General features: G+C 38.9%; 1 protein-coding gene across 6 annotated transcripts in view; it reads left to right on the forward strand.

Annotated features, from left to right (window-relative positions):
• The window catches only part of MAPK6 (mitogen-activated protein kinase 6), a 36,202-nt gene that overhangs the window by 514 nt on the left and 14,225 nt on the right, over window positions 1-21,463 (forward strand). The window contains exons 1-3 of one of the 6 annotated variants that reach the window (XM_025472775.3): window positions 130-367; window positions 11,145-11,216; window positions 19,927-21,120. In XM_025472775.3, coding sequence (XP_025328560.1) covers window positions 20,566-21,120 — 555 coding nt within the window. In that variant the 5' untranslated portion in view covers window positions 130-367; window positions 11,145-11,216; window positions 19,927-20,565. Of the gene's footprint in view, window positions 1-129; window positions 562-5,671; window positions 5,821-11,144; window positions 11,217-19,926; window positions 21,121-21,463 lie in introns of those variants that run through there. The other 5 variants (XM_035708800.2, XM_035708801.2, XM_025472774.3 and 2 more) reach the window with 5 other exon arrangements.

The raw sequence follows: 21,463 nt of genomic DNA on the forward strand, positions 1-21,463 counted from the left end.
GCCCCGGGGCCCCGCCGCTCGGCTGCGGCCCCGCCGCCCGCCGCCCGCCGCCCGCGCCCGGCTCCGCGGGTTCGAAGCCCGCCCCGGCCGGCGGGCGGCGGGCGGCGGGCGGCGGGCTAGGGGCGGCGGCCGGGAGGGGCGGCCCGGGAGCGTGAGGTGGCGCGGAGTCTCGCCTTCCTGGCACGCCGCCTTCGAAATGCTCCCGCGTCTCCTCCCCCTTCCCACTCCGGTGACTCGGCCTCAGCTGACTCCGGCCGGGCAAAGTCTCCAGTGGACTCGGCGAATTGCGTAGCGCGCACGGCTCCCCCGGCCGGTCTCAGAGCCCCGAGGTCCTCTGCCCGAGTGTTGAGCTCTGGCCGTACATGAGGTACAGGAAACTTGTTTGAGCCGGCGTTCCGGATTCCTCTCTCCCCCTCAAGCCCCCTCAGCCCGCCGCAGCCTTGCCTCGGCGGCGTTCGGGACGCTGAGCGCTGGGCTGTGCAAGTACCCAAATGGAAACTTGTTTTGTCAGTTCACCAGAAAGGGCCTCTTCGCTTCGCCTGAGCGTGTTTGTCTGACTTGGTGAGATGCGTTGAAAAGTAAAGGTCTTCGGGGCGCCTTTTGTTTCTCGGCTTTAGGAAGACAGCCGGTTCAGGTGTCCTGTGGGAGCTCTGTGAAGCAGGATCTTTTTGATTTCCTCTCCCGTTTTATTTCTTCTTTGGCTTGCTCATTGGCGAACGCCCAGTGAAGTGGTGGAATTAGAAGCCTTCCTGCATTTGCAGCACATTCACGTTGTTTTTCCTCCATGCTAAAAATGCTCTTAAAAGTCGGTATTAACTTTTTTTTTTTTTTTTTTTTTTTTTTTTTTTAACGAGACGAGATGATGTGTCAAGGGGAAAAAAATTTGACGAGGGACTAAATGGAACGCAAACAGCTTCATAGTAATTTTCTGATGGATTTCTTCTAGCCTTGTTATTTTATTTTTTTTAAGGTTCTGGTTGGACATGTTCTCTGTCTTCAACCTTGGGAAACTGAGGTGGAAACAGTAATTTGACTAGAAGATTGGAGGGTCGCGCCAGACAGGGCCTGGCTCTGGAGAGGAACCGCCTCTAGAGTTTCTTCTTAGAAATGTCAGATTTTAATGTTTGAAAAATGATCTTGAATTGAGTGGAAGAATCTCTCACCTCTCTTACGAGTAGTTGTTCAAACACGTTTATGAAGGGCTTGCTTTCTGTGTGCCAAGGAGCGTAAAGTCCTTTCACATATATATGTTACATCACTTAATAAGAATTGCCGGGTGAAACTTGTAAAATTGCTTATTGGTGTTCTAAATTCAGTAATTGCAGTCATCTAGGAAATATGCAGGGTTTGAGCAGGACGTTTTATTATTTAGATATTACTGTTCAGGGAAAAAAAAACCTCTGGGAAATGGAGAATTGTTTATAAAAACGTTCATATATGACTATAGTTTGGAGCTTGGTTCCTTGCAAAGGAGAATGAAATGTAGTGTTTGGCTACTCTGTGATGATTAAGAAAGAGTCTAAAGATTGATTTGAAGAGGAGTTAATTTTGAAGTGGAAACAGCACATGTTCTAATGACAAGTGTTAGTACTAAATGTGTTGCAGTGTTTTGCATAAGTTCATTTAAACATCGTGAGAATTCATAACTGACAAAATAGTGAGGTTTGCTGACTCAGGGTACATTGCTGAAGGGGATGGGGTCTGGTAGGAGGAAGCTTAGAAGTGCTGCAAGTTTTGAGTTGGGTGATGACTCATACTGCCCACGGACTGCTACGTGGCCCTTTTTTTTTTTTATACACTGTATTTTTTTAAATGATAGGGCTAAAATGTTTCTGTCCACATTATAATTCTCTCTCTAGAGGAGCCGCAGTTTCTCTTAAGAGTAATGGCTTCTTAAATTGCATTTTAAAAGGAGATCAAATATCCTACAGGTGGAATTTTATAACATTTTGTTGAGAGGAATGGTAAAATTAATTGCTGGTCAGTGGCTACTACTAAATGTTTGATACTAGCAATTCTTGCCTTATTGAGAAAGACTTGTTACAGATTATAAAAGACAGAAGTTTATGCTGAAGTAGAAATTAGCCTTATGTTCTCATTGGTAATGTAAAAGTTATCTTTATAATATCTAGAAATTAGTGTTGCAAAGGTGCAGAAGTATTAATCGGATATAACTCTGAATATGAGCATTTCACTCTGACAGAATGATACAGTAGTTCTTTCTCCTGATTTATATGAATTTTCTGTTTTAACAAAGACAACTTGAAGTAAGTATTGTGATAGGCACTTTTCCATCAGGTTTTTTTTTTTTTTAAGATGTATTTAGTTATTTTATAAAGATTTTATTTATTCATGAGAGACAGAGACAGAGACATAGGCAGACAGAGGGGAAGCAGGCTCCATGCAAGGAGCCCGATGTGGGACTTGATCCTGGAACTTCAGAATCATGCCCTGAGTGGAAGGCAGATGCTCAACCACTGAGCCACTCAGACATCTCATGTTTTTTTTAAGATTTAATTTTTTTTTTTTTTTTTTTTACTTTTTAAGTAATTTCTACATCCATCATGGGACTTGAACCCACAATCTTGAGATCAAGAGTTCCATGCTCTGACTGAGCCAATCAGGTGCCCCTCATCAGTTCATTTTTTAAAATAGGCAGAATGTACGGTTCCAAATTTAGGACTCACACTGAAATTGGGTAATAAGATATTTTGACTGATTTTTTAAAGCTACCATTTAACAGGCTGACTTAAAATAAAATTGAGGGAAAAAAAAGATTGAGACTAGCAGTTTGTTTTAAAAGTGAGAAGAAAAAACTCCCTATCTCTTAGGTTTTCTTTGTATACTATTTACTTTCTCAAAGTAATTTATTTGAAGAGTTTCGTAGGTAGTAAAATGTATTGTATTAAGTCTTTGGAAAGATTTTGGAAGTCTGGCATGATTTATATAGAAGAACTGTAGTGCAGTTTAATTTAAACTTTTAAAATATATTTCCTCCTAAAGGAAATATAAAAATACAAATATAAAAAAAGTATTGTAGATTTTCAAAACATCCTATTACCTAGAGGTTGAACATGTATTTCCAGTTTGAGTATAGATAATTACCTGTCATGCATAAACATAATTCAGAATTTATAAACAAACTGGATATTTTAGCCTGTCTCTTTTCTATGAGGTACTGCCTAATGAAATGGTGAGCCACACCACTACAGTCCATTTCTTTGTTTGCATTGCCCATTTGAACCGTGTATGACCCTAGGACCCTTGTTAAAATATAAGATGTCCCAAAGGTAAGTTCTTTGTGGCATTGTTGGCTGCCCCGTGTCAGCTCCTTCAGCCTGTTTTGAGGATGGTTATGTTACTCTGTAGCCTGCTAGTGGTATGGGGATTTTGGTGAGTTTTATTGCTCAGAGCCTTAAAACCTTACAAAAACAAAACAACAATAATGTTATTGTAGTAAATGGCTTTTTCCAGACGGTCGCTTTTCATGTGGAGCTGATGCTTTCAAGGTAACGATGGTACAGGCTGAGTCCAGCATCAAGTTTTTTGTTTTTTGTTTTTTTTCTTCCATGAGCTGTGTATTTAGAAAATATAGTATACCTCTCTTGTGATTCTTAAATGGTTTGTCTTTCGTATACGTTAATCTTTTTTTAAACATTTTTAAAGATTTTATTTATTTATTCATGAGAGACAGAGAGAGAGAGAGAGAGAGAGAGAGAGAGAGGCAGAGACACAGGCAGAGGGAGAAGCAGGCTCCATGCTGGGAGCCCCATGTGGGACTGGATGCATCCAGTCCCGGGATCCTGAGACTCCAGGATCATGCCCTGGGCCAAAGGCAGGCGCTAAACCACTGAGCCACCCAGAGATCCCCTATGTTAGTCTTTTAAACCCATTTCTGAAAAGTTGTACAGAGATTGAATATTTACATGGCAAATCACGTTTTCCCATTGATTTTTATTTAAATTTAGTATGTCTTTCCATGGAAAAAGAATGGTGGCGCAAAAATTGCGTGTTAGAATCATAGCATTTACTTCAGGGAAGAAACTTCCTCTGCAGAAAATGAAATCTCTGCATTTAATTCTTTTTTTTTTTTTAAGTTATTTTAGGATAGTCAGAGAGAGAGAGGCAGAGACACAGGCAGAGGGAGAAGCAGGCTCCATGCACGGGGAGCCCGATGTGGGACTCGATCCCGGGTCTCCAGGATCGCTGCGCCACCCAGGGATCCCTCTGCATTTAATTCTGTACAAACTATACAATGTTAATGTTTACAGAGGGATCGTGGCTATTATCTTGCCCCAGGTACATGACAGCTGAGGAAACTGAGACCCAGAAAGAACTAAGATCTTAGTATTCAAAGTGTGATTGCTGGACCACCAGTATTAACATCACCTAATAATTTGTTAGTGTAGAATTCTTGACCCCATCCCAAGACCTACTGAACTAGGATCTACATTTTTACAGGATTTTTACAGGATTCTCAGGTGATTCAAATTCACGTGCATTTCTAGAAGCATATATAGTTCTGAGTTACTCCTTTTATTGGCTCTCCTGAAAAAAATCAAAAGGAAAATTGAAGATAATTAATTAATCACTGTTCAGTAGAACTTTCTGTGGTGATAGAAGTGCTATATTCTTTGCTGTCCATCGAGATAGCCACTAGCCACATGTGACTGTTGAGCACTTAATGGTGGCTAGTGCACCTGAGGAACTGAATTTTTAATTTAATTTTAATTATATTTAAATAGCTAGCTAGTGGCTATCATATTGGACAGCTCAGATCTGGATGATTTATACTGACACTAAATTTAAAATAACCTAAGCTGTAATTTATTAACTGATTAGGCTCAGTTTAATAATTTCCTCCTTCATTTACAAATTGGAGAGATGGTCAGTTTCTGCCTACTTTTTCAATATGCCCAGATATGACTTTAGTAGTTTTAAGCACTGCTAGTTTTCTGATTGATAGTCTTGTATTCAGTAAAGTAGATAATCTAAGTTGCAAAAAATGTTTATTTTACTGTTTGTCTCAAAGATATTTTCACTTGTATTTAAAAAAAATTAAAAATAGTTATTAAATAAATATTCCTTAATTATCTTGTAGATAGCATGGACGGGGCAGTTTTTGCCTCTGGCTTAGGACCTCTGTGCTTTTTGGTACTTGTTAGCTGCCAGATTGATCTGCCATTTTTTATATTTCCAGGTCAGAAACATTGGTCCTTAACCTCCCAACTTAGGTAGTGGTAAGCATCTGACCCTAAAGTAAATCAGACTGGCCTGTGTCCAAATCTTGACATTCACTATGTATGTGATTTCAGTGAAGTTGCTTTACTTCTCAGAGCGTCAGTACTCTTATTTGTAAAATAAGACTTACAAGGTATTAGTTCCGAGTAGCAGAAATAATTTGTCACTTGGAAATGCCTGGCAATGAATACTTATTAGTAGATATAAATTATCTTCCCAAGTACTCCTGCTTAGCCTCTACAGCCTTCTGTAATTTAGTCTTATGCTTGAGATTTCAACTAGGCTTTAGAGATACTCTAATTTTAAATTTTATGGGTTCCCACCAGTTGCTATAACTTCATGGTTTGCTTCACTCATGTTTATCCCTTGTGGATTCTTCTGCTTGTGCTTTGGATTCCTTCTCTTGACCTTTTTTTTTTCTTTTTTAAAGATTTTATTTATTCATGAGAGAGACAGAGACATAGAGGGAGAAGCAGCAAAGCAGGCTCTCCACGGGGGAGCCTGATGCAGAACTTGATCCCAGGACCGGGGGATCACAACCTGAGCCGAAGGCAGATGCTTAACCACTGAGCCATCCAGGTGCCTCTTCTCTTCTTAAGGACTCCTCTCTTGCCTACATGATGAGTTTTTCCCTTCCTATTGGGTCATCTTTATTAGTGTACAAAGGTGCTCTGAACTATAGTGTCTGGTCTGGTTGCCACTCGCCATATGTGGCTATTTAAATAAAAATTTATTTAGAAAAAAATTAGTTTTTCAGCCCTGCTAACCACATTTCATCTGTTTGGTAACCATTTATAGTTAATTGGCTACCATATTGAACAGTATGGATATAGAAATCTGTTACAAATCCTCTCTGATTTCATTTTCTCCTCTAGCTATCGTCTAGTTTCATATTTCTCCGATCCTCTTCAGACCGATTTTCAAGAGTTGTCTTTGTACGCCCTCTCCACTTTGCTCCTCAACCTGTTCCAGACTGGCTTCTGTTAAACCATCTTACCACTTGAAATTGCTATAATCAGGAAACCAGTGACTTTGATTTACCAAATCCATCTTATAGGATCTTGTGACGGCTTGAAATATAGTTGACCGTTGTTTTCTGCATATTCACCTGTTTTTCTTAGCATATGAGACATTTTGTTTTTCTCCTACCTCACACCTTGTCATAAATTTTTACAAGCTTCTGTAGTTTACCTGCCCTTATATATTGACATATCCCAGAATTTAGTCCTGTTCCCCCTCCCCTTTCAAAATTCTTTCCCAAGTGGTCTCAATTTATTATTATAATTTTTAAAATATTTACACAGAAAGAGGCAGAGACACAGGCAGAGGGAGAAGCAGGCTTTATGCTGGGAGCCCGACATTGGACTCGATCCTGGGACCCCAGGATCGCGCCCTGGGCCAGAGGCAGGCACCAAACTGCTGAGCGGGGATCCCCTCATTCAATTTATTAAGTACTATCTATATGTGGGTAATTCTCAGATTTACGTTTAGACTTCTCGCCTGAGCTCCCGACACATTATCCAACTGTATGCTTGATGTTACCAGTTAGTTATCTAAATAGACACTATATGAATAGAATTAATGTATTCAAAATAGAATTCTCTTTCCCATATTATTCCCCTAGTCTTCCCCATCTCAGTAATTGGCACCTAGGAGTTATCCTTAAATTCTGTTACCATTGTCCCCCATATCTAATCCCTCACCAGGTTCTCTTGGTCTCCAGGATATTACTTGAAACTGTCTCCTATTTTACATCTTTATTTCTACCAGCCTAGTGATAGCCACCGACATCTTACTTGACCTATTGAAATAGCTTTTAACTCTGCCTACTTTCACTCTATTATCCTCAGCCTATTGTCTTCCCAGTAGCCAGAATTCATCTTTTTAAAATGTAAATGAAACCATGCAATTGTCTGCTTAAATCCTTCAATAGCTTTCCTTTGGTGGTGAGTTATAAAATTCAGAATCTTGCCTCAGGTGTTTCTTTCTACCTGTCCCATCTTCACCTCATTCCTCTCTCCTTCTGCTTAGCATGCCGTGGCTACATTGGCATCTTTTCCTCCAAATACCATATTCTGTCCTGTTTTAGATTGTATTTGCTGTTTCCTCTGTTTGGAATTGGTACCTTCTTATTTAGATTTTAGCTCCATAGATGGCCATTTCCCAGTCACTCAATCATAGCATTTAGACAAATCGGAAGTTATGTTACTAGTTTGTTAATCTCTCCTCACGAGATTGTAAACTAGAATGTAAACTCTTTGGAAGTAGAAGAACCTTAGCTGTCTTATTATCCACTGTATCATCAAATAGTGTCTGGCATATGCCAATTGCTCAGTAAATTTTTGTGGACTATAGAAAACGTTTGATTCCTTTACACTTCTAAAGGGAAAAATATGTTAAAGATTGTATTGTAGTCAATGTGACATGTGATTCTGGATGGGGTCCTCTAGCTGTCAAGTACATTATTGATGTAATTGCAGAAACTTAAATGGAATCTGAGTATTAGATGGTAGCATTATACCAGTGTTAATTTCCTGATTTCGATGATTACATTTTTTGGTTTGCAGAAGAATGTGGGAAATGTATTCTCAAAGAGGTGGGAGAGTGTTTACTGGTCAATAAAAAAAAATTTTATGATTTGAGAGAAGGTCATGGGCTTAGTTTACAACCTGAGATTCAAATCATGGCTATCTCATTGATGTGTGATGTTGAATGCATTATTTAAATTCTCTGAAATAAAGATCATAAAACCCATTTTACAGTGTAGTTTGGATTTAGTATAAGATATATGTCCAGTACAATGCTTCCCATATAATACATTCGTAATCAAGCTTGCTATTTGTTATTTATATTCTCTGAAAATTCAGATATTAAAAATTCTATTATCAGGTTCAGGGCCTTTATTATATAAGCCCTTTTTTCATTAATTGCTTTTATAATAGTAGATAATGTGGGATAAATATGTACCAGACATATTTATATCCTCCAGTTTGAACTTTACAGCTATATTCCATAGTATAATTTTTTAATATCTTAAAAGTGCATACTTTTTTAAAGCAGGAAGTAGAGCCCCTCAAAGTTATTTCAGTTAAAATATGTATATCTTGATTAACATGGTTAATTTTCATTTCCTTTGGTATAATCCATGAATCTATGATACTGCTTTTTTTTAATGTTTTTTTTATGATAGTGCTTTAATGTTAACATATTGGTTTATATTATAGTTGATGTAAAAGTACACAAAAACTACTTGCAGTTGCTGATTTATTTAGTTTTCTTTTTATCCTTCCTTTTACTCTCCATTGATGGGCATTTTATTAAGTAAACATAATGGCCAGAAAGGAAGGTGTTTTAAGATGACCCATGAGCCTTTTACTAGCTATCATAGTCTTTTTAAAATAATATAAACTACTTCACCGGTACTGTAAACATGATCACATGATTCAGTTCACTCCCTTCCAGCACTCTGTGCTCTTGTTTTATATTTTTATTTCTAAATGTGCTGTAAACCCCACAATACATTATTGTTTTGTTTAAAATAATCAGTAGTTTCTTAAAGACATTTAAACGTAGATAGGTGGGTGCCCTGGTGGCTCAGTTGGTTAATCATCTGCCTTCAGCTGAGTTCATTCATGATCCTAGAGTCCTGGGATGGAGCCCTGGATTGGGCTCCCTCTCCCTCTGCCCTCTCCCTGTGTTCTCGTTCTCTCTTTCTCCCCCCCCCCCCCAACTCCTCACTTTCAGCCTAAGAACTTTGAGCATTTTTTTTAGCAAAAATCTGAGGGAGACAAATTCTTTCCACTTTTGTCTCTTTGAAAATGTCTTTATTTCATCTTCATTTTTGAATGAATATCTTCATTTCATCTTCATATCCCTAGGCACAGAATTCTGGGTTATTTCCCTGTTTTGGCACTTGAAAAGTGATGTTCTGTTGTCTTCTGGCTTTCATCATTTCTAGTGATAAATCAGCCATCACTCTTACTGTACTTCCCTACTATATATAGTTAACTCTCTTTTACCTGGTTGCTCTTTTTTTCCCCCCATTTTCACAGTTTGGCTATAGTATACCTTGGTATGGGTTTCTTTGTATTTATCCTGCTTGCAATTCATTGAGTTCTTGAGTCTGTGAGTTGGTGTCTTTTGTCAGTTACGGAAAATTTTTTAATTTTGTTTTTTAAGATTTATTTAGAGAGCGTGCATGTGCATGACTGGGAGGGGCAGGGGAGAGGGAGAGAGAATCTCAAGCAGACTCTGCACTGAGCTTGGAGCCCAATGTGGGGCTCAGTCTCACAACCCTGAGATCACAACCTGAGCTGAAACCAAGAGTTGGACACTTAGCCAACTGCACCACCCAGACTCCCCAGTTTTGGAAAGTTTGTTAGATTATTTCTTTATCTGCTTCTATCCTGTCAGCTTTCTGAACCTATTTAGCCTAGCTGCCAGTTCTTTGGACTGTTTGGACATTTTCTTTGCTTTCTAGTACCACCATAGGTTTTCTTTACTTCATATTTGTGCCCTGTTTATTTGTCTTAGGAAGAGTATCTCCCTTGTACTCAGAATGCATTGGAGAGGTTTATCTTATGCTTCCTGACTTGTTCCCTCACCTTCAGAGGCAGCTGCCTTGAATGTGGTGGAGGCCCATGTGTTCCATGAGATTCTCTCCGCTTTCCTGCCTTGCTCTAGACTTTTGTTCTCAGTGAGGACCCATGGGGAAGAGTTTGGCAGGTGGGACTTGTAGCTGGACCTCCTTTGAATTCTAATCTGTTAGCTGCAACCACATACAGCTTTTAAAAGTTGGTTATAAATTTGGCTGGCTTCTTCTCAATTCTGTTAGTGGAAAATTTCTTGCTTTGCCACTTTGCCAGGAATGAGAATAGTCCTGGTCTCTTCTTTTATGAAGGGCTTAAGACTTTCCAGAATTTAATTTATTTATATTTCTTTGCATCTTTAGCTTTCCTGATGGGTTTTCCAAACTACAGTATTGTAGCTTATCCAGCTCATCATGGTTTATAGGGTGAGAGTAATGGTGTCTTTTACATTTCTGCATTCTAATCAGAAGTGGAAATCCTGAACCTTTTCTTAAAATTATAAAACTTTAGAGCTGGAAGAGGCCATAGAAGTCCTGTAGTTTAGCTGCTTCATTTTCCTGATGGTGGGACTGAGGCCTAAAATGTGAACCACTTTGAGTATAAGCTAATTTAGCCATGGATCATGGACTAGTTATCAGATCTCTTTATCTCATTTGTTTTTTCCTTTTAATATGGTCTTCATGAAACCAGACAGGAATTTTTCAGTAGTGCCAATGTTTAGCATGAATCTGATAGGAAACTTACACTTTTTTTTTTTTTTTTAATCTTGTAAGCTTTGTTCAGCCTTGGAGAAAAGGAGAAACAAAGGAGGAAGGACATTCCAGGAAAGTTATATGCTATTCCAGTTCATTTTTTAAAAATTGGATACTCTCCAATCAAGCATGTGGTTCTCCATTTGATGAGAGACCAGAAATATTTCTTATGGATGGTCTTGCTTGCATGTTGCGGCCTTCTTCATACCCTTACCAGGCTTAGCTGAAAAATGACAGCAGTTATATTTGATGTGCAATCTGGAAAGCTGTGGTGTTAAATGCCATAGAGCCTGCTAGGGTGAACTGAAGAATAATCAGAATAATGTCAAGGTCTCACGTATCTTCATGATACTTAGTTGGTATCACATGGGCTAATGAGACTTTTTATAGAAACCTGCTTGTCTGCTAATATAAGACACTATTTCAATAGCACAATCTCTTCTTACTGCCTCAACAAAATAAAACAGGAGCTATAACAAAGCTGAAGTTTTCTTTTTTTCTTCAGTCTGAGTGAGTTGAAGTCATTGCTTCATGTGTTGACAAACCTATGTGTTTACCATAGGGTGAAGCTCCTGCGGGGAGTTCCTGGAAAGGAAAGTACCATGTCTAGGAGTCATCACTGATGTTCCCCATGGTAGGTTAGAGTATGATCAGATTCTGAAAAAATTAAGGATAGAGCTTGTCTTCTCCAAAACTTCCTACTATCAAATAAAATAATACTGTTTACATTAATTCATTCAGTGCAGTTTTTAAGTGCCTACTAAGTACCCAGGTACTATGCTCAGAAAGTGTTAGTAATGCAACTGAGTCTCAAACCTTTTATTTTTTTTAGCATGTATTTATTTATGAGAGAGAGAGTAGGGGAGGGGCAGAGGGAGAGAAACTCAAGCTGGCTCCATGCTGACTGAGTGTGGAACCTGATGTGGGGCTGGATCCCACAACACTGAGATCATGACCTGAGCTGAAATCAAGAGCCAGTCAGTGACCTGAATGAGCCACTCAGGCACCCCTCAGACCTTTTTTTTTTTTAAGAGTATACTTTTTTTTTTTTTTTAAGATTTTATTTATTTATTCATGAGAGACACAGAGAGAGGCAGAGACACAGGCAGAGGGAGAAGCAGGCTCCGTTCAGGGAGCCCGGCGTGGGACTCGATCTTGGGTCTCCAGGATCACGCTCCGGGCTGCAGGTGGCGCTAAACCGCTGTGCCACTGGGGCTGCCCCCTCCCCTGCCCCCCAGACCTTTTATTTTAAAATAGAGCAATATACAATGAAGCCAAGGGAGGGGAAAATGGTAAGGTGGTGCCCTGGAAAATGGTAGAAGAGTAGAGGGATCTGCAGAATAGAGATAAGACTAGTTGGGGAAGGATGGCCTAAGATAAGGGAAGGGGGGGAATAGTATTAGAAAAGAGAGGAGGAAGAAATGTTAGTGGGATAGGGAGGAATCTACTACAATAATCTAGGAGTTTGTGCTCCATAAGGTCAGCGTGATTTTTTGTTTTTTTTAACTTGTTTTGATCCCTGCTAGACCTTTATGCCTAAAACAACATCTGGCATATGGTAAATACTCAATAAGGTTTTGTAGACTAAAAATATAATGGTTGGATGGCAGGATTGAAGCTGCAGTCAAAGCTCTTCAAAACATCTTGGGACCATGTCAGGATTGCATTTTCCCACTCCCTTGAAGCAGGCGTGACCATGTGTTCTGCCTTGGTCAGTTAAATATGAGCAGAAGTAAGATGTGTCATTTTTTAATGGAAGCTTTAGACCAATGAGATAGTTGCACTTCTTCCTTCCTACTGGCACACTGAATGGCAATGACAGAGCTGGTAGTTAACTTTGACAACTTGGATGACAGCTGTGTTGGATTTGTTGCATTAGCAAGACTTAAAACTTTGGTTGTAAGTCAGTGAGATGTTGGGGATTATTTGTTACTATACAATTTTCGAACCTATCCTGACTGCTACAGAAATTTATATTAATTTTCATTTGATTGGAATTCTCATATAGCCAAAGATAATTGAGGAAGGAGGCTGTCTACATGTCTCCTATATTTGCTCCAATGTTTCCTTAACATTAGTTAGAAGAGAAGTCTAAGAAATGAAGGGCTCAAGAAGGAGAAAGATGGAAGAGGGGATGAAGAGCTATTATAATTTGTAAATTTCCAGCCATAAATTTGTAGAGAGGATTATGTTTGTTTACTATTTAGTTTATAGCAACTTTAATAATGTCCCCCAATCTGGCATACCACCATAAAAAGTGCTTGGAAACAAATGACCGTAAAGTAAAAGACTTGTACAATGCTTTCATAGGTAATAGAATGAGAATTGAAAGAGTCTTTAAAGACTTTTGACCAACCTCCTTGGTCTGTGGAGTTCTTATATGCTAATATGGGTACCCTAGAATAAATAGCAGCTAGAGACGAGCATCAAAATAAACATAATGACATTTATTTTGTAATGACTTTTTAAATACTCAAAGGCAAATGCAAGACCATAATGTTAAAATGTATTTAGGCGGGATCCCTGGGTGGCGCAGCGGTTTGGCGCCTGCCTTTGGCCCAGGGCGCGATCCTGGAGACCCAGGATCGAATCCCACATCAGGCTCCCGGTGCATGGAGCCTGCTTCTCCCTCTGCCTGTGTCTCTGCCTCTCTCTCTCTCTCTCTGTGACTATCATAAATAAATAAAAATTAAAAAAAAATTAAAAAAAAATAAAATGTATTTAGGCAAAGGTTCAGACAATTTAAGAACAGCAGTCAAGAGTAGAAGAGTTTTTTAAAAATTGGATACTTTGTTAGAAGCCAAGTAATCATCTGTCTTTGACTTCCTAAGTTTGTCTATAGCACATACTAGTCACTGATAGCATGTAAGACCTGTTAGGTTTTGGAGTTTAGTTTTAAGGTCTTCCCTCCCCCTCAGATGACTGAGATCATTCATTGACATTAGTTTACACCATGAGCATCTTTGAGGTCCAAATCCTGAGAGGGATCCCTGATAACTCTAAGGACTACCTTACATCAGGAGCCAAGGGCATTGTCAAGAATGCATATGAACAAGCAGTTAAGCTGTAGCCTTTGGCCTTCTCTGCCCTAGAAACTTAGTAGCTTTGATGAGAGCTTTGAGATATGATCTTAGGATGAATTTGCTATAACAACACCTCTCTGTGCCAGGGTTAAGAGATAGTCCTATGTGAATTTAAGTAGAGCTCAACCTTTCCCTTCTCTCCAAAAGCAACTGGGTTTTGGCTGAGGAGATGTGAGAATGGCTACATTCCAGTTAACTCAAGTTACTGACTTGACCCTGGAGAAGAGCAGAATAGGCACAAACCATTGGGGGAGGGGGGGAGCTGTCAGTGCATGTGATCAGGCCAGATGACCCATGTCAACATTTAACCTGATAAGCAGCAGAGTAGAAGATGGAAGAGAAGACCAGATAAGTAACCTTATGTTTAAAGCTCTCACTTCAAACTTGCTTTGCACATCTAGACTCCTTTTCTGATGTGGGACCAAGTTGTTCTTAGATAAGAAAAGGAAGGAAAATCCAGTTTCTATTGAATGGGGAGATAGAATGAGAAGTTATTTTACAGTCTTCGTTCTTTTGCATTTTATAACTTTTCTGAATATACTTAGGCTTGACTCAGAGTACCTGTATTTCTCTTGGCTTGGGTGGGGATAGGCTAAGTGATAGAAAGCAGGTGGTGATTAACGGAACAAAGGAGTGCTTGAGAAGACCAGTGCGGCTAATACAGTTTCAGGGAACTGCTTTATAAATGTAGGAAGCTGGTACCCAGGCTGGGCTACATAGAAAACCTTTACTTCCATTTTATGGTGGATCACTGAAGGAAGATCAAAGAGAAAGCATAAAGCTAACTTATTATTTTTTTTAGATTTATTCATTAAGAGAGTGTGAGTGGGGAGAGGGGCAAAGGGAGAGGGAAAGAGAATCTCAAGCAGACTCTCCGTTGAACGGGAAGCCTGTCTCAGGGCTCCATCCCAGGACCCGAGATCATGACCTGAGCTGAAATCAAGAGTTGGACACTTAACTGACTGAACCTCGCAGATGCTCCACGCCAACTTTATTCTTATGAATCATTCCCTATAATTCATTTTATTCACCCAGTTGTTAAAAACATAACATTGACACAGCTAATTAAAATTTAATTAAGGATCCCTATCCAAGCAACACAATATCAGTACTGAGGTTGGTAGGAATGGGTAACATTTGGAGGCAGAGAAATTGGAAGGATGCTGGGAAGGGTTGTTTTAAGTTACTGTCTCATTTTAGTTTATGTTTTCCTCTCTTGAAGTGTGTGGAAATGCAAAAGGAATATGGAACCCCAGATTTTTCCTGAGTCTAAGCCTTGAACTGGCTTTTATGAAGTTAAATGTGAACGATGGTAGAGAAAGTGATATAAATGGGACATTTCTAGAGGTTATTGATATGGATGGAGAGTGCTCTGAGCAGTAATCTGGTTGATTGTACCTGCATACTTTAGTCAGGCCACAGAACTCCATGATTGGCGGGAAAAATGGAGGTAGTTGGAGACATTATGATTTGGTATCAGGGTAATAATAATAATGAGGAAGCTGTTTTCCTGGTCACTCAGCCTTTTTATGGCTTCCAGAGGGATACATCCTGACATCCCTAATTAGGTCAGATCCCTCAGTGTGTAGGCTGTCTTCGCATCCTGTACCATTCCTTGGTATTGCTTGTCCCTTTTGCCTCCCTCTTTTTCTTAGTTTACTCTTGTTTATCTCTAGCCATACTGTAAACTGCATGAAGGCAGCGCACTAGTCGGTTTTTACTTACCATTTTATCCCTAGTACCTAGTATATTGACAGGTATATAACATATAATTAGCAAATACTTGCTGAATGGAGCATGACTGAATTGGAAACATTACTGGATCCACTTTATCATGCAGAAGTGTACCATTACCTTCAACTTACTGATAAAGGTGGGCATACTTAACTTTCCAAGCTCCCAGATGAAAATATGCTCTAATAGCTTTTGTCCTAATAGTTATTGAAAGATTTTGAAGAATAGTGCAGAGCAGTCAGGCAGATCACTGGGCAAGCGCTGCTATTGGTCTCCCCTGTCCCCCAGTTTTTTATTGTGTAATCCTCACTGTAGAATTATAGTTTTGGTGATTAATATTCTTTTCTTTTTTAGAATGGCCTCATATTTCTATGAAGTCTGTTCAAGTCTTTCAGTAGTCATCATGTGAATCTAAAATGAGGACTCTGGGGATGCCTGGGTGGCTCAGTGGTTGAGCATCTGCCTTCGGCTCAGGGCGTGATCCTGGAGACCCAGGATTGAGTCCTGCGTCGCGCTCCCTGCATGGAGCCTGCTTCTCTCTATGCCTGTGTCTCTGCCTCTCTCTCTCTCTCACTGTGTCTCTCATGAATAAATAAATAAAATCTTAAAAAAATAAAATAAAATGAGGACTCTGCAGTTCTCAGCCTAGGTACAAGTTCCTGCCTTCCCCAAGATGAATTTTTACCCACTCTACCCCTATTAAGTGCTGACCAGTCACTGAGATTTCTGAGAAAACATTGTCATCCTTGTAGTTTTTGGTCTGTGATGTTTCTTGGTCTCATTATAATTTAAAGAGAGCAGATCTGGGTGGAGGTCTTGAGTGGAGATCTCTCATTCTTATATCTCTCTTCAATTATCTGGCTGCAGTTCCTGTTATAGTGCTATTCTGTCATAATAGTAGTGTCATTTTTAGCAGAGCTAAATTATTTGTGCCAGACTCTGATTGCTTTACTAGTGAACTAGAAGTTTAAAAGAGTGCTAGAGATCTTACTTTTCTTATGTTAAGTCTCTAGAACTGATTTTAAAATGTACATTTATCAAAAACTTGAAAGTTGAGCCTCAAGGGATTGTCTACAGAAGGGCAAGAAGGTAAATATGAACAAACATTTTATTTCAGGTGGAGACAAGAAACGTAAAATCTCAAAAATACTGGAGCCTTTTAAAAAATAATGTTTTTATAAAAGGATATTTAGTAGGGACTGGAAGTATCAAGATAAATCTAAATAGAAAAAATGGGAAGGGGAGACAGTGTTAATTAAAGACCTTTAAAAAGTCTGAAGTTTTTAAGTCTGAAATGTTTTTTAATTCAAAAGTTTATTTTCGTACATTTAACTTTTAAATGTTTTATACAGACTGACAAGGTACAGAATTTTTAAGAGTCTGCTTTTTTTCCCCCTTGATTTCTGTGAAGCAGACAAAAACTTGGAAACAGAAGAAACTATTTCTGTTAGAGTAAAAAAACAAAGCTGTTATGCAATTAATGTCCTTTACAACATTAAGCAGATACAAGAAGTGCTTGTATTTATTAAAATAACTCAGCAGTAGTAAATATCAATTTTTATTAAATAAAGCTATTGTCGGGGCACCTGGGTGGCTCAGTTGACTAAGTGTCCAACTCTTGATTTTGGCTCCAGTTATGATCTCAGGGTCATGAGATTGAGCCCCGTGTCGGGCTTCAGGCTCCACCTTGGGCAGGGAGTCTGCTTGTGATTCTCTCCTGCTCTTCCCCACTTTCTCTGTCTCTCAAAAATCTTAAAAAAAAAAAAAAAATGATCCTTTTGGCAACAGCTTTATTTTTTATCTACTTACTCTCTGAGTTATCGGTATCATCATTTTCTCTTTCACACAGTTGCAATGCTTGTGGATTTCTTGTAGTTGAAGATTTGCTTAGATTGTGGCAAGTAGCTGTTACCTTGTATTTTTCAAAATCTTGTATTTCCACATGTGGATCATGTAGGAGAATGTAGCAAGAAGGAAATAAAGGCAGATTCCCTATTGTATAATGCTCTTGTAAAACAGCTGATGTGTATGTGATTCCTAACAGTTCTCTTAAGCCACACCTGAAGGTGATTGAAAGGTTTTGTTTTGTTTTGTTTTGATTGAAAGTTTTTACATGTGACGCCGGGGTGGCTCAGCAGTTGAGCTTCTGCCTTTGGCTCAGGGAATGATCCCGAGATCCAGGATCAAGTCCCACATCGGGCTCCCTGCATGGAGCAGAGCTCCTCTGCCTATTATGTCTCTGGTTCTCTCTTTCTGTGTCTCTCATGAATAAATAAATGAAATCTTAAAAAAAAAAAAAAAGTTGTTACATATTTCAAGTTCAGAATGGGCTGCTTTATTTCATGTATTGATAGAGTTTTTCATTGCCTTTTGATGATTAGCTCTTTGAATAAATGAATATTGCACCTGTCCCACTTCAATTTCTTCAGACTCATTCAGAAAATAACATTGTATATACACCTATACCAGCTTTTAGATCAGAAAGCAGCAAGAAGCTTAGATCAAGAAGCTTTTACATTTAAGGGTTAGTCTGTATTACTTGCTTATAGGCATATACACTTAAATGAGCTACTTACTACATTGGCCACCTAGTTGTTCCTCAGACTTGAGACACATACTTAACCTCTGCTTTTGTGTGCTTGCCCCTCTGTCTGCAATAGTTACTCCCACGTAGCACCCCTAAGGCCCACCCACTTTAGGGCTTTGCTCCCAGTACCACCTTAGTAGAGGCATTCCCTAACCACTCTCCCTGTCCTTTCTTTTATTTATTTTATATCACTCATTACCATCAGATGTCTGTATTTTGCTTATTTATCAACCTGTCTTGCCCCACTATGATAATGAGCTCTTCATGTACATACCGCCCAGGTCTATAAGATTCTAATAATTTGTCATACTTCCACACATTTTTTAAAAAGAATTAGCACATTAAAGATGTAGTTGGAGCATACTGTGTAACCCCACTCTGATGGTAATCCCTTCTCTCATTCCTCAAAGTAATGATTATCATGAATTTGGTACTTATCTGTCATGTATGTTTTTAATACTTTTGCCACATATATACACTTAAAAGTAGCATTATTGTGCATGCTTATGAACCTGAAATAAGTGGTTTCAGCATATAGATTTCTATCTGCAACTTGCTTTCTAAATTTAATTTATGATGATTTCAACCATCTCTATTCATTTTTACGATTATATAATAGTCCACTATATGAATATAACTCACTCTCACATTGTTGAAAGTTTAGGCTATTTTAAATATTTTGCGATTATCAAAAAAAAGGTAGGCATTTTGTATGTTCATTTGCAAGTATTTCTCTAGGGAGTGCTTTTTGAAGAAAAATTCCAAGTCATAGATATGCTACTTATTCATTTATGTATTTATTTATTCTAAATTGCTCTTTGACATTCTTTTGCTAATTTAAACTCACCAGTATTATACAAAAGTTCTTGTTTTTCCACATTCCTCCTCAGACTTGATAGTAACAGACTCCTAAAAATGTTTTTCTAATCTGAAATGTTATCTTCTTGAGGTAATTTGATTTTTCTGATTATCAGTGAAGCTAAATACCTTTTCATTGGCTTATTAACTGTTCAAGTTGACTTTTTTTTAAGTTGACTTTTTTTAATAAAGATTTTTATTTATTTATTAAGTTTTAAAAAAAGACTTTTTTTTTTATTAATGAGAGACACAGAGAAGGCAGAGACATAGGCAAAGAGAGAAACAGGCTCCCTGCAGGGAACCCAGTGCGGGATTTGATCTCAGGACCCCTGGATCACGACCTGAGTCAAAGACAGACACTCAACCACTGAGCCACCCAGGCGTCCCAGATTTTTATTTATTTGAGTTTAGAGAGCGCATGTGAGTGCAGAGAGGGGGAAACCAACTCACTGGTGGGAGGAGAGAGCCAGACACGGTGCTTGATCCCAGGACCTTGAGATCATGACCTGAGCCAAAGTCAGATGCTTAACCAATTGAGCCACTGTGCACCCCCAAGTTCACTCTTTTGTAAATTGAAGAGCATACTCTGCAGATTTCTCATTTGTACTGCTAGATTTTTGTCCATTGGATGTTGATCAGCATAGTTAATAAGTAAACATGTTCTTTAAGGAACTAACCCTTTGCAGGCTTATTATTATGTTGTTGTTGTTTTTTTTAGAGAAATGGTACTCATGTTGTACTCCTCAAAAAAAAAAAATTCTAAAGATTCTGTAAAAATGCCGTGAACCTTCTTTCCTTTGCTTATTGGCATTTAAGAAATGTTACAACCCAATGACTAAATATTACAAAGAATCTAGTATGGTGGGACCTAGAGTCTGAGCCTAGTACATGTGAATTGCTTACAACATGCATAGCTATTTTTGATTGAGGGTCATCTTTCCATTTAGTAACTATAAATAAGTTGAATGTACCAGTAGTCGTTTATAGCTAAATGCCCAGTTCGTGTCATTTTACAAAGTTGAAGAGTACTTAGTATTTCCTGCAGTGGTGACTCTTTTCCTTCTTTTTTTCTCATCCTCTAGGTTTTATCAGAGTAAGATGGACGGTAGCTTTGATTGTGATTGTGGTGAGCTGGAGCCACCTGATCACTAACAAAAGACATCTTCTGTTAACCAACAGCCACCAGGGCTTCCTGTTGAAATATACAGCAACAAAGGAAGAGAAGAGGCAAAACGGAAATAGTGCTTATCAGCACCTTAGAATGATGCTGCTCAGGACCAGTCCAACACTGAATGTATCTGCACTGTGAGGAGAATGTTCATAGAAGCCTGTTGTGTGCATATTTATTCACATTTTTGTTAAATGTTAAATCGTTTAGCACAGTTAAATCTGAGTGCATAGTATGTCATTTCATTCCGTTTGAGTTTCTTGAGTGTTTTCTTTAAATGTCTGCAGAGTTGCTGCCCCTTTCTTGAACTATGAGTACTGCAACCTTTTTAATTCTCAATATGAGTAGAGCTTTTTGAGCTTTAAATCTAAGGGGAACTCAACGGGCCTGGTTGGCATATGCAATGAACATCAAGAAATCATCTTGCTGTGGAAGCAAAATTATTTTTCTTTTCCTTTTTTGAAAGATCTTTCCTTTTGATGTCAGTTTTCTTCCTTGTTTACACAAGTTCAACAATTCGAAAGGAAAAAAAGGCAATAGTAAAGGTTTCAAAATGGCAGAGAAATTTGAAAGTCTCATGAACATTCATGGTTTTGATCTGGGCTCTAGATATATGGACTTAAAACCATTGGGTTGTGGAGGCAATGGCTTGGTTTTTTCTGCTGTAGACAATGACTGTGACAAAAGAGTAGCCATCAAGAAAATTGTCCTTACTGATCCCCAGAGTGTCAAACATGCTCTACGTGAAATCAAAATTATTAGAAGACTTGACCATGATAACATTGTGAAAGTGTTTGAAATTCTTGGTCCTAGCGGAAGCCAGTTAACAGACGATGTGGGCTCTCTTACTGAACTGAACAGTGTTTACATTGTTCAGGAGTACATGGAGACAGACTTGGCTAATGTGCTGGAGCAGGGCCCTTTACTGGAAGAGCATGCCAGGCTTTTCATGTATCAGCTGCTACGTGGGCTCAAATATATTCACTCTGCAAACGTACTGCACAGAGATCTCAAACCAGCTAATCTTTTCATTAATACTGAAGACTTGGTGCTGAAGATAGGTGACTTCGGTCTTGCACGGATCATGGATCCCCATTATTCCCATAAGGTATGTGGAAAGCTAGCTGAGACAGACCTTTAAACTGGTGTACATCATCAGGAATTAGGTACTTGTATTTTCTTTATATACTGTGACAGATTTTTTTTCTCCATTAATTGTATTAAACTTTATGTAGTACCTTTTTTTCTGATACAGATCTACTTTCATTCAGAATCTCCATATGTTTAAAAGGAAGTTGGGGGGATCCCTGGATGGCTTGGCAGTTTGGCACTGCCTTTGGCCCAGGGAGTGATCCTGGAGTCCCAGGATCGAGTCCCACCTCGGGCTTCTAGCATGGAGCCTGCTTCTCCCTCTGCCTGTGTCTCTGCCTCTCTCTCTCTCTCTGTGTGTG

The sequence above is a fragment of the Canis lupus genome, chromosome 30 (assembly GCF_003254725.2).
Source record: "Canis lupus dingo isolate Sandy chromosome 30, ASM325472v2, whole genome shotgun sequence".
Lineage (NCBI taxonomy): Eukaryota > Metazoa > Chordata > Mammalia > Carnivora > Canidae > Canis > Canis lupus.